Source organism: Bos indicus, chromosome 9 (genome assembly GCF_029378745.1).
Source record: "Bos indicus isolate NIAB-ARS_2022 breed Sahiwal x Tharparkar chromosome 9, NIAB-ARS_B.indTharparkar_mat_pri_1.0, whole genome shotgun sequence".
Taxonomy (NCBI): Eukaryota; Metazoa; Chordata; class Mammalia; order Artiodactyla; family Bovidae; genus Bos; species Bos indicus.
Window position 1 is genome coordinate 49,536,064 of NC_091768.1, and position 12,292 is coordinate 49,548,355.

Below are 12,292 nucleotides of genomic sequence, written 5' to 3' on the forward strand. Positions count from 1 at the left end.
CAGTATTCAAGTCATCAGGTTTATATTTGTGTGTGTTTATGTAAATTTTTATTAACTTTCCCTCATCTAGGGAACACAAATATATGCTGCAAAAAGAGGCTCCTTTGTTGACCTTGGAATTTTAGATGTCATGCAGATATTTGGTCGAGCCGGAAGACCACAATTTGACAAATTTGGAGAAGGAATCATCATAACAACCCATGATAAACTCAGCCATTACCTCTCTTTGCTCACTCAACAAAACCCGATTGAGAGCCAGTTTCTGGAAAGCCTTGCAGATAATCTAAATGCAGAGGTAAGAGCTAATAAGCAAAAGGTTGGAATGGAATCATCAGCTTCAAGAAAGACTAAGAAAAATAAAGGTTGAGTTGATTGCTATTTTGTAATATTTAATAATACATTTTATTTCATACACAGTCATGAGACACAAGAGGTGGAATGGTGATATCCTTGATTAGATCAGAGCAATATAAAATGCAAATGAGAACTGATAACAACTCATTGCTAAAAGACTGCTTTTAAGTCATGAGGTTTTGTGAAAGGACAGAAATCTAACCACAGCTATACACACTAAGGAAATAGTAATAAAAACAACTGTGTTCATACAAACTTTTATAAAGTTTATTATGAAGTATTTGATAAAGTTTTTATAAGGTTAATAAAGCTCTTCTGTTTTAGCTCATTCGATTAACTTTGTTATAGAAAATATGATTGCTTAAATTGAGCTACAGTATTATAATTTATTTCACTGTGATGTGTTTTTGTGTTCAGATTTAACTAGCAGACCCTGGAACCCTAGGTAACATCTTAACTGGTAAAGAGGATAAACATTCTAAATTTAAGAACCTGTGTGTCAAACAATCAAACAAGTTTTTGCTGTTCTTATGGCATTTTTTATTGTTGTGCTGTCACTCAACACTTTTCTGTCTCTACATCCCTTCTTACTATTCAAGTTGACTCAGTTTTTGAAAGTAGGTGGAATATAACTATTAAATACATGAATAAGTGAAATATTTGAAGTATTGTAGAAATTTCACTTAGATCTATTGATCTGATCTACAAGTCTTTTTAGAGGATGAAACACACACTGCAATTCCTCTGTTAAGGAGTATATAGTCCAGAATGGGAGAAAAAGATACAAAAACGCAGTGCAATAGTGTTGGTAGGTAATAAAGTTCTAAAGAAGGATTCAGTAGAAGGAGAAAACACCTTTGGCCCCAGCCTATCAAGAAAGGCTTTGTTCATGAAGGTGATAAAACTTGATCTGGGTTCAGAAAGTTAGGTAAGGGTTAGAAGATCTAGTTGGAAGTTAGAAAAAAAATCAGGAAAGATGCTGCTTTGTAGCAGCAAAATTATAAGAAAATAAAAAAATTAGAAAATTAATTATGATGTAGGGATTGTCTCCAAAACAAATACTATAACTCAGTTTTTATCCTCATTGCCTACTATAATGGCATGGTTTTAATAATTAGGTCTTGGGTCACTGGGATCTATGATAGAATAGTCTGTTGTACAAAGACAGTAATAGTAGCAATGGACTGAGGATGTGCCAACCTGCTGGATACTTTTTGTATATTCTCTCAGTACTGATGCTCAGGAGATATTGTTCTCAGATAGATAACTGGCCCAAAGCTCATGCAGGTACTAATTTTTGAAACTAGTACTGTTCAAACTCAAGTCTTTTTAACCACAAAAATAGTCTTTTTATTATAGCCTAGATTTCAATTATATAAAATGTGGTAAGTTAAAAATTAATACATTTCTCTATATTAATTAACCTACCATTTGCCACCTTCTGAGACCAGGACTAAATATTTTCCAAAATGGCAGTAATCATTTCTCTTAATTACAATAAAAAGCAAGATACAATTTTATGTATAATGTTTTATATATAAACATTTTGTATAATGTTTTATATATAAACATTTTATATAATGTTTATATAGTTATACTGTTTTATATAATGTTTCTAGAAAAGCATATTAAGAAAGCCTACATCTTTGTAAACTTAGAATTATTTTCCTTGATAGCTTTTTGTAAGTGGTAGACACCAAATAGTGATGCTTTTATGCAAAAGACACAGATGAGTAACTCTTGTCCTCAGGAATTCTTTTTCTTATGGACTATAAAATTCCATCATCAGTGAAACTATTTGGTCAATTCCTGAGAAATTAAAAATGAATTGTAGCCCACAGATTCACTTCATATTCATAAACTACTTATTAGTGTTTGTCATTTTCAGAAATGTCAACTGTCTGGAACCGTAATTCCATTTAATACTATAAATAACATTCAAATAACAAAACATATACCTTGAAATTTTTTGCTAATATAGTGAAGTATAGCCATTGCTAAATTTTCTTCATCTTATTTTGTCTACTAGACTAGTTCCCAATTAAAGTAAATTTTCTTCTTAAGGAAACAAATTCCCTTAAATTATAGTTTGAATGTGAAATTAAATTTGGTAATCTGTGGAAGCCAAGTGTGAAATTAGTTTATACAATGAATGTGTGCTGTGCTCTCAAGGTAATGAGTTTTTCAGTCTTTAGATTCCCAAAATCTTTGCCAGACTGTATAGCAACAATGATCAACACCAAGGTCATGTTAGATTAGGAATGTTGCCCAGACTGCTATCCTTGAACACTAGTTTAGAAGAACTGGAGAAAGTATTCCATCAAGCAGTCATTTTAATGCAGACATTTTATGAGGCATCTTTGCTAATTGATCCCTAATCGGGCTGACCGCCTAATACTAACTAATGCCAAAAGGTCAGAAGTTCCGGCCCTATATATACCATTTCATTCTGCTCTGTTAGAAACACTGAAGCATGTTTGAGGCTTATGAAAATTTATTCAGCAGACGTGACTGGGTACCTCGTCTGTGCCAGTGCCGTGTGGTCCATACTTTAAAATGTGTTAATCTTTCTGTAAGTGTACATACATTCTTTGTACAGAGTTCCTCGCATCTACACAGCAGTGCATGTGCGTATACGTGCTCAGTCGTGTCTGACTCTTTGTGACTGCATGGACTCTAGATCCCAGGCCCCTCTGTCTATCATCCTCTGTCCATCTCCGCAGGGTATAATACAAGCACTTTGTCTTTGGATTTATGGCCTCGGTAGCCTGACATCTTCCCAGTTCTGACTCTGGTTACTTTCCAGAACGGCTCTTCTGCTCTAGATAGGCTCTCAGTCCATTTGCTTCACCTGTACAGCACTCATCTTCCCATGTTTAAATTAGGAATAGTATCACTAGATTGTTGTGAAAGGCTAACAAACACCTGTGCCAAGTTGTTATTCAGTACAAGATTATACCACTATATTACTTCATAGTCCCTTTATGCTCAGCCCCAAGTATACTTGCTACCCACACAAATTTTAGTGGAATAAATAAACAAATAGTGGTATAAATGTTGTTTGCATACATGTACTAGAGGGATTTGTGTATGCATATGTATTTATCTAAATATGATTATTACATTTGCTTGTTTAGTTTTATTTTATTTCAACTAGCTTTTTAAAAAGCACATACAAATAAACAAGGTAACTGTAATGACTAAAGTTTAAGTAGATAAATCAGATACAAAATGATACTTTGAGCCTTCTAAATCACTAAAGTTGAAATAGATTATTTTTTTCCTCTTTTACTTAGCACTTAAATCTCTGTTACACTATATACTAATGGCACTTTTATAAGTTATACATGTTAGGTGTTTTTCTTTAAAAGCATTTTTGAATACATATTGTGTCCTAGGCACTGTGGATAATGGTTTCATAGATGTCATCTTAACTAGTTACATGTATCTCACCTAAGGGACTACAGAACTTCTTAAGACGAGGCACCAGGCTATATTTATTGCCATATCCATTGTACGTGACTTACTGGCTTCTTGTATGATTATTGGGATGAATGAATAAATTTCAGAGAGATACTATGAAAAATACTTGTTCTGTGTAAGCCTCCTATCAGATCAGATCAGTAGCTATTGCTGCTGCTAAGTCGCTTCAGTCATGTCCGAGTCTGTGCGACCCCATAGACGGCAACCCACCAGGCTCCTCCGTCCCCGGGATTCTCCAGGCAAGAACACTGGAATGGGTTGCCATTTGCTTCTCCAATGCATGAAAGTGAAAAGTGAAAGTGAAATCGCTCAGTCGTGTCCAACTCTTAGCGACCCCATGGTCTGCAGCCTACCAGGCTCCTCCGGCCATGGATTTTCCAGGCAAGAGTACTGGAGTTGGGTGCCATTGCCTTCTCCAAGTAGCTACTAGGAGACCACACATATTTGCAAGTAAATTTTTATTGTTGTCACTAGGTGGCATTCAAGGATTAATCTCACAGTATGATGTACCATCATAAATTTACATTCATTTTTCTGAGTAGTCTTTTCCTTTTTGGTGAACATTTGAAAGACTTGTATTACTTGATCCAGGTTTTGCTACTTACTTGGTCTTTTCCTTTATTCTTATCAGTGCCCAGCAACAGCTAATTACCAATTATTGTTAATTTATTCTCTGATTTTGAAAGTAATATAAAGTTTATTTTATTTTTTATAAAATTTTCTACTCAGGAGTTGTGTGATGTTATTTTAAAATATCTATAAATGATAAGGGAATTGATACAATCCAACTCAAATAATAGAATTAAAAATGGAGAATGCTATAGGATATCTTGCCATATTATCTAACTAGTTTCCTTTGCCTAAGCAGACTAAAAAATGTTTAACTGTGATGTTTGTACATATTTAGGAAGTCTTGTAGAACTCACTCCTTAGGTAAATTTTAATTCTTGTTACACTTTGTTTTGTAGAAAGTCTTACAGTTCACATTTTAATAAATGTGTATGTTTACTTACACTGTGGTCAGTTTTAGTCATTGGTTAATATGTAATGTAAATTTTTTTGTTCTTTCCAGCTTTATGGAGTTATAATTGACATGACATTGTAAGTTTAAGGTTATACAGTGCAATAATTTGACACACATATGTATTTGTGAAATGTTCACCCCATAAAGTTAGTGAACACTTCCTTCACCTCATGTAATGACCATTTTGTCTGTTGTTATGTTGAGAGCACTAAAGCTTTACTCTCATATCAACTTTCACGTATAGAGTACAATAGGATTACCTATAGTCATGATGCTATACATTAGATCCCCAGAGCTTACTCATGTGCCTGAAAATTTGTACCCTTTAACCAACATCTCATTTTCCTTACCCCTCAACTCCTGGCTACCACCATTCTGCTGTTTATGAATTTGGTGTTTTTAGATTCTGTATATAAAGGAGATCATACAGTATTGTCTTTCTCTGACATATATCAAGATAGTGTAATTTTTTTAAAAGATAGTCAGCATCTGCCTTGTCATTTATTTAGTTTTGGTCATTTATTTAAGGATGAATAGTATGATATAATACTATAATGGTATTAAATTGCTATATGTCATCTCCAACTAAATAAAGATAGCTAAGCCTACACATACTTACTTTACAAAATTAATTATGCAGAATGTAAATTATAATATGAAAATAAAGCAAACATTAATGGTTATTTTCTTTAATATTTTATACTAAAATAACAGGATTTATTTTTCCTTCTTGTCTCCTAAAATTTGGTTATTTAGGGTGGAGACCATCAGTTATCCTTTGATTAAAGTATTACGATGTAAAAATTTTTTCAGGCACAAATTCAGGAAAAATTATTCAAATCTGAAGTGGCATAACTTGGATAAATTTGTTAATTAAAATGAACACTCTAAATAGAAGCAAAATGACTACCTATAGATCCAGTGTCTAAAAAAGTGTATTTTTAAGATTTTTCACTGCAGTTCTGTGTTAAGATCATTTTCTAGCAATTCCATTCATTACACAGATTTTATATGTTATCATTGTTTTAAAATTATTAACTTTGGTTTCATTAAATTACCATATTATAAAGTTATATTAAAATGCTATGTTTAAAAATTTCAGATTATAATCTAAAGAAATACCAGTGTTTATTATAATTCAAATTTATAAATAACTATTTTCTCCCTAAGATAAGTTTACCAATAAAAAGATTAAAACCACTCCCTGTTCTTGTATGGATTTTGAGGTATATATGTTATTAATATGTATAAATCCCAATAAAATATTTGTGCCAAAATTATTGCATTTACCATTGTATTTATATTATATATTTATACTAGTTATGCTGCAAATGGGAATCTTTAGAGGAAAAAAATTAATGTTATGATACCCTTTGTTATTTTGGTGATGACAGTATACAAAATCACAATAAAGAGGGATAAAATCATCAATATTATGTTTTATTTGTGGTACAGTTACATTTAAAACTATCAATAATGTTGTCACATTAAATGAAGCCAAGATTTAAAAGAAACAAGAAGAAGAAGAATTAATGAATACCAAAATGTTTTTAATACTATATAAAATTAAACGGGAAAAATAATCCAATGCAATAATAGTAAGTAAGGTCAGTTTTGGCAGGTAGCATATCTAATGTACTGTTCTCAAATGAAGCAGGGCTGATTTTTAATTAATTGGAGAAATGTCATGGCCAATAATTATGCTTACCTTCTTTTAAATACATCATAGTGATGCATTTTAAAAACTTAGCTTTTGACAAAATGGTCCTTGATGCAATGTTTATATTCAACTTTAATGCATTAGTTTAATTTTTGTTATATTTTTGATTTGCAGATTGCTCTGGGAACGGTTACTAATGTGGAAGAAGCAGTGAAGTGGATAAGCTACACTTATCTTTATGTACGGATGAGAGCAAATCCATTAGTATATGGCATCAGCCACAAGGCTTATCAGGTAAAAAAACTCATTTATTAAAAAAAGAAAGTCAGACCTCCTTTTTAGTTCTCTAATCCTTTCATGGTATGAGGATAAATATTTGCTATTTCTGCTTCATCTGAAAAGAGTTAGGTACCTGTAAGAAAAACAGAGCTTTAATCTTTTTATAGAAAATACTGATGTTCAAGTTGGATTTAGAAAAGGCAGAGGAACCAGATATCAAATTGCTAACATCCACTGGATCATCGAAAAAGCAAGAGTTACAGAAAAACATCTACTTCTGCTTTATTAACTATGCCAAAACCTTTAACTGTTTGGATCACAATAAACTGAAAAATTCTGAAAGAGATGGGAATACCAAACCACCTGACCTGCCTCTTGAGAAATCTGTATGCAGGTCAGGATGCAACAGTTAGAACTGGACATGGAACAACAGACTGGTTCCAAATCAGGAAAAGAGTATGTCAAGTCTGTATATTGTCACCCTGCTTATTTAACTTATACTCAGAATACATTATGAGAAACACTGGACTGGATGAAGCACAAGCTGGAATCAAGATTGCCGGGAGAAATATCAATAACCTCAGATATGCAGATGACACCACCCTTATGGAGGAAAGTGAAGAAGAACTAAAGAGCCTCTTGATGAAAGTGAAAAAGGAGAGTGAAAAAGTCAGCTTAAAACTCAACATTCAGAAAACTAAGAATATGAAATTTGTTCCCACCACTTCATGGCAAATAGATGGGAAGACAATGGAAGTAGTGGCAGACTTAATTTTGGGGGGCTCCAAAATCACTGCAGATGGGGACTGCAGCCATGAAATTAAAAGATGCTTGCTCCTTGGAAGAAAAGTTATAACTAACCTAGATAGCATTTTGATAAGCAGAGACACTACTTTGCCAACAAAGGTCTGTCTAGTCAAAGCTGTGGTTTTTCTAGTAGTCATGTATGGATGTGAGAGATGGACTATAAAGAAAGCTGAGTACTGAAGAATTGATGCTTTTGAACTGTGGTGTTGGAGAGTCCCCTGGACTGTAAGGAGATCCAACCAGTCCATCCTAAAGGAAATCAGTCCTGAATATTCATTGGAAAGACTGATGCTGAAGTTGAAACTCCAATACTTTGGCCACCTGATGCAAAGAACTGACTCATTTGAAAAGACCCTTATGCTGGGAAAGATTGAAGGCAGGAGGAGAAGGGGACAACAGAGGTTGAGATGGTTGGATGGCATCACCAACTCAGTGAACATGAGTTTGAGCAGGCTCTGAGAGTTGGTGATAGACAGGGAGGCCTGGCATGCTACAGCCCATGGGGTTGCAGAGTCGGAAACGACTGAACAACTGAACTGAACTGAAGGAAAATTAATTTTATCCCCTGTAATTATTTTACTTTCTTTATACCTCTTTTCTACTGATACTAATGATCTTTATGTTGTTAATCAATTTAGTATTCAGATGAGTTTCCATTTGATACTACTATTTTGCTATGATTTTTTTAAACTATTTTTTTAATTTAGTTTTTGGAATAAATTAGACATGAGGAAACTTATAGACTACTTTTAATAATAGGCTGATGTTGTATACAGTATGTTCCTCTTATCAAATCCTTCTAAGTCCTTGTTCCTAAGTTAAAAATAGCATTTATGAGTTACTATCTTAACAGTTTGGAGGCTGAATCGGTCCTGCTGAGAACATAGACTGAGAATCAAATGCATGTGGTCACAGCTCTTCCTACAAACTTCACAGCTGTGTGGTCCACATAGCTTACAGATTCTGTGAGATCTTGTCTTTTCTTTAAAACTCTGCTTTATACCCTGTAAATGCTTCCTAATTGCAGATAAAATCCAGTTATTCTCTAATGAATATACTATTTCACCACCATCATATCGATATTCACATGGTGTTAAATCAAAATTAGAAGAAAGGTTGAATTTAACTCAGAATTATAGTCTTCCTCCAGTCATTAATTATGTTGGCTTAGTTTGTATATATATTCCATGGTGTTATCAAAGCTTCCCTGGTAGCTTAGATAGTTAAGAATCTGCCCGCAATGTGGGAGACCCAGTTTCAATCCCTGGATCGGGAGAATCCCCTGGAGAAAGAAATAGCAGCCCACTCTAGATTCTTGCCTGGAGAATTCCATGGACAGAGGAACCTGGTGGGCTTCAGCCCATGGGGTTGCAAACAGCTGGACATGACTGATCAATTAACATTACGTTAACATTATAGTTTTCCTCCATTTATAAATAATAATGGCTTAGTTTGTGTATACATTCCATGGTGTTATCAAAGCAGATGGCTATCTTTTTTCTTCTTTATTTTTCCTTTTCATATACAGTAAATGTGATCATGGAGAACTTTTGAAACTTAAGATTTAGGAGGGGGAAATAAAAATAACAGCAACAACTAGTTACGAAGCTGTTCATCTGAAATCACTTTATTTGTATATTAAATACTTAGGTTTACTCTTTTACTTAATACCTAAGTATTAAGATATCTAATACTCAGGTATCTTCTTTTACAGCCAGATTGCTATCAGCTATAAAATGTAGATGTGTTGTAACCTGTAACTTTATACATTTTAAAGAATAAGGCACTAGCTTATTACAGATACAGGCTTTGTGAGACAGGTCAATGGTACTATGAAAGTATTCTGAAGGAGTAAATTTAGGAAGACAAAACACAACTTGTTTTTTTTATTTTCCATGGGCTAAAGCATCTCAAATCTCAACATAAACATACCAATTGATTTCTCTTAAAGTACCAGGTTAATATCAGAAGTCATTTTTATATGATTTTCTAGTATAAAAAAGTGACTTTTTTTCCCCGTTTTGAGGTACATGGTTTTATAGCCTTCACAGTTCAGATAACTAACCTTTTTTCTGACCTACGTGTTTTTATTACCCAATAAGAATTTACAGCTATAAAACTCATGTGAACTAACACAAATAATTTAATACTTTAATTCTTTTTAGTGGTTTAGTAATATGTGATTAATAACATGGTTTTATAAGGTAAACCTGAAACATGTATTATGTCACTTAGTGAAAATATTTAAGACCTTTTTGGGACTTCCCCAGTCGTCCAATGGTTGAGACTTTGCCTTCCAGCACAGGAGGTAAGGATTTGATCCCAGGTCTGGGAGCAAAGACTCCACATGCCTCGCGGCTGAAAAACCAAAACCTTAAAAACAAACAAACAAAGAAAAACCCCACAAGCAATGTAACAAATTCAATAAAGACTTAAAAAAAAAAAAACTTTCTGTATTTGCTAATATGACTCTTGATTCCACCTTACTTCCCTACAGTTGATTTTCCTTTGCCTCATTTTTTTCTGATTTATTCATTTTTTGTAGCTATATTTGGTGCATGAACAAGTTGATATAAAAATCTGTTAGAACAAATAGTAGGAGTATTAACTCATAAATTGATTTCTGAAGTATTTTATACTTCCCCTCACCCCTTGGAAGGTCATACTTCACTTTATTGCTTGTGGCCAGACTGCAATCTTCAGGACTTGGTGTGTGTACCTGTATGTGTGTCTGTATACATATATTTACACACACATATCTTAGTAACAAGAACATTTATTAATATCCAGTGTTAATGTCCTTTCTGCTTAGAAAAATACTGCAAAGTGGTTTTCCCACCACAGTTATGAAAATTGTTAGAACACTAAAACCATGCTTTTTAAAAGATAACTTTTCATTTATTTTTACATACCCTTATTTCAGCAGAGGAAAGCATTCTCACTATCATTTCTTAAAACAGCTGATAAAGCAGGACTATGATTTGGTATTTTATAATTCTTATTTATTTTAGTGTGGGAGGGAGAAAACAATGATTTTTTTCATGTATCTAATTTCTAATCCTGATTAATCTTAAAGATTATAAGACTATACAGAAATTTTAGATTCTAAAATTTACTATCTGAAAACAATATACAGATTGATAATTTTCATTAATTTTAAAAGCTTTCTTTATATATGAAATAAAATATTTTCTAATTGTTCTAACTTTTTAAAAATGTATTCTTTTAACATTGTAATAAAAATGTATGCTAGAGCATCAATAGAAACATTTAATTTCCATAAGTAGATATACCTTTGCAAATGATGACTGAACAATTAGTCAAGTGTTTTTTTGTTTGTTTTTTTTCCTATAGATTGACCCAACATTAGCAAAGCACCGAGAACAGTTGGTCATCGAAGTTGGACGGAAACTAGACAAAGCTCGGATGATTCGTTTTGAGGAGCGAACTGGATATTTCTCCTCAACTGATTTGGGTCGAACTGCTAGCCACTACTATATTAAATACAACACTATTGAGGTATTATACTGAGTGGAACAAATAGAATAATGTGTCTGTTTTTAAATGTATATACTTTCTGGACTTCAGAATATAATATTACTATGGAACAAAATTCATTTAACTTTTAGGAATTCAACAACATGCACTCAGTAAAGATAAAAAAAAAAAATAGGACTTTAAATATTCAGGACCTTCTTGCCATCCTGCTCTATGAGTATGTCCCAAGCTGCAGATGAACCCAAGCCTAAAACCATTGAGCATATTAGACCTGGGGAATACAGTGGGGACTGTTGGCTTATTGATGTCCATGAATAAGAAGTTGAAAAGTTAATTACAAATTATTGAGAAACACTGACCAAAAAGGATTATAAAAACTAATAAAAATATTAGGGCACTCAGCTGTACTATTTGGACAGTTTAAGAGATTACTCAAAGGTAATTTGTACTACACAGTGGTATCCTTGCCTGTTGCCTTTTAATGTAATCTTATGTAAGGTAGAGTACCACCATAATATCTACATTTTAAATAGTACATACTTGTCTTCATGTGTATTTATATACCTATGTATGTACCTTCATTGGAGAGGGAAATGGCAATCCACTTCAGTATTCTTGCCTAGAGAATCCATGGACAGAGGAGCCTGGTGGGCTATATATAGTCCATGGGGTCTTAGAGTCAGACACGACTGAGCGACTAACACGCACACACACGTACCTTCAGGTATTACTACATGGTAAAACTTAACAGTGATTACCTGTGAAGAGAGGATTTAAATTTGAATGGAGGGAGATAGATCAAGGTGAAATTTACTCATTACTCTTTTTATAGAGAGAAGGTTTGAATTTTCTATGTTCACTTTTATTTTTGTTCTTAAAATTGTTTCTTAAATGAAAAAGTAATAGAAATCACTAAGATGAGATTTCTTCAAGAATATGAACACCAAAGCCTGTATGAAAGTTGTGTACGTGTTAAATGTTTTGTACTTATTTAACATCTGCTTATGCATATAACATGTTTCAGAAAACATTTTCATGTGCTTAATAGCTTTTCCTCCCTTGCCACATTCATATCTCCTGTTTCTATAGCACTTTGTGTGTGTGTGTGTGTGTGTGTGTGTGTGTGTGTGTGTGTGTGCGCTCAATCATTCAGTCATGTCTGACTCTTTGTGACCCGGTGGACTGTA

At 33.3% G+C, this 12,292-nt stretch overlaps 1 protein-coding gene across 1 annotated transcript in view; it reads left to right on the plus strand.

Annotated features, from left to right (window-relative positions):
• ASCC3 (activating signal cointegrator 1 complex subunit 3) overlaps positions 1-12,292 on the plus strand; it is a 336,073-nt gene that overhangs the window by 199,885 nt on the left and 123,896 nt on the right. The window contains exons 16-18 of the mRNA XM_019967310.2: positions 71-295; positions 6,696-6,815; positions 10,962-11,126. Of these exons, the coding sequence (XP_019822869.2) occupies positions 71-295; positions 6,696-6,815; positions 10,962-11,126 (510 nt within the window). The remainder of the gene's footprint in view (positions 1-70; positions 296-6,695; positions 6,816-10,961; positions 11,127-12,292) is intronic.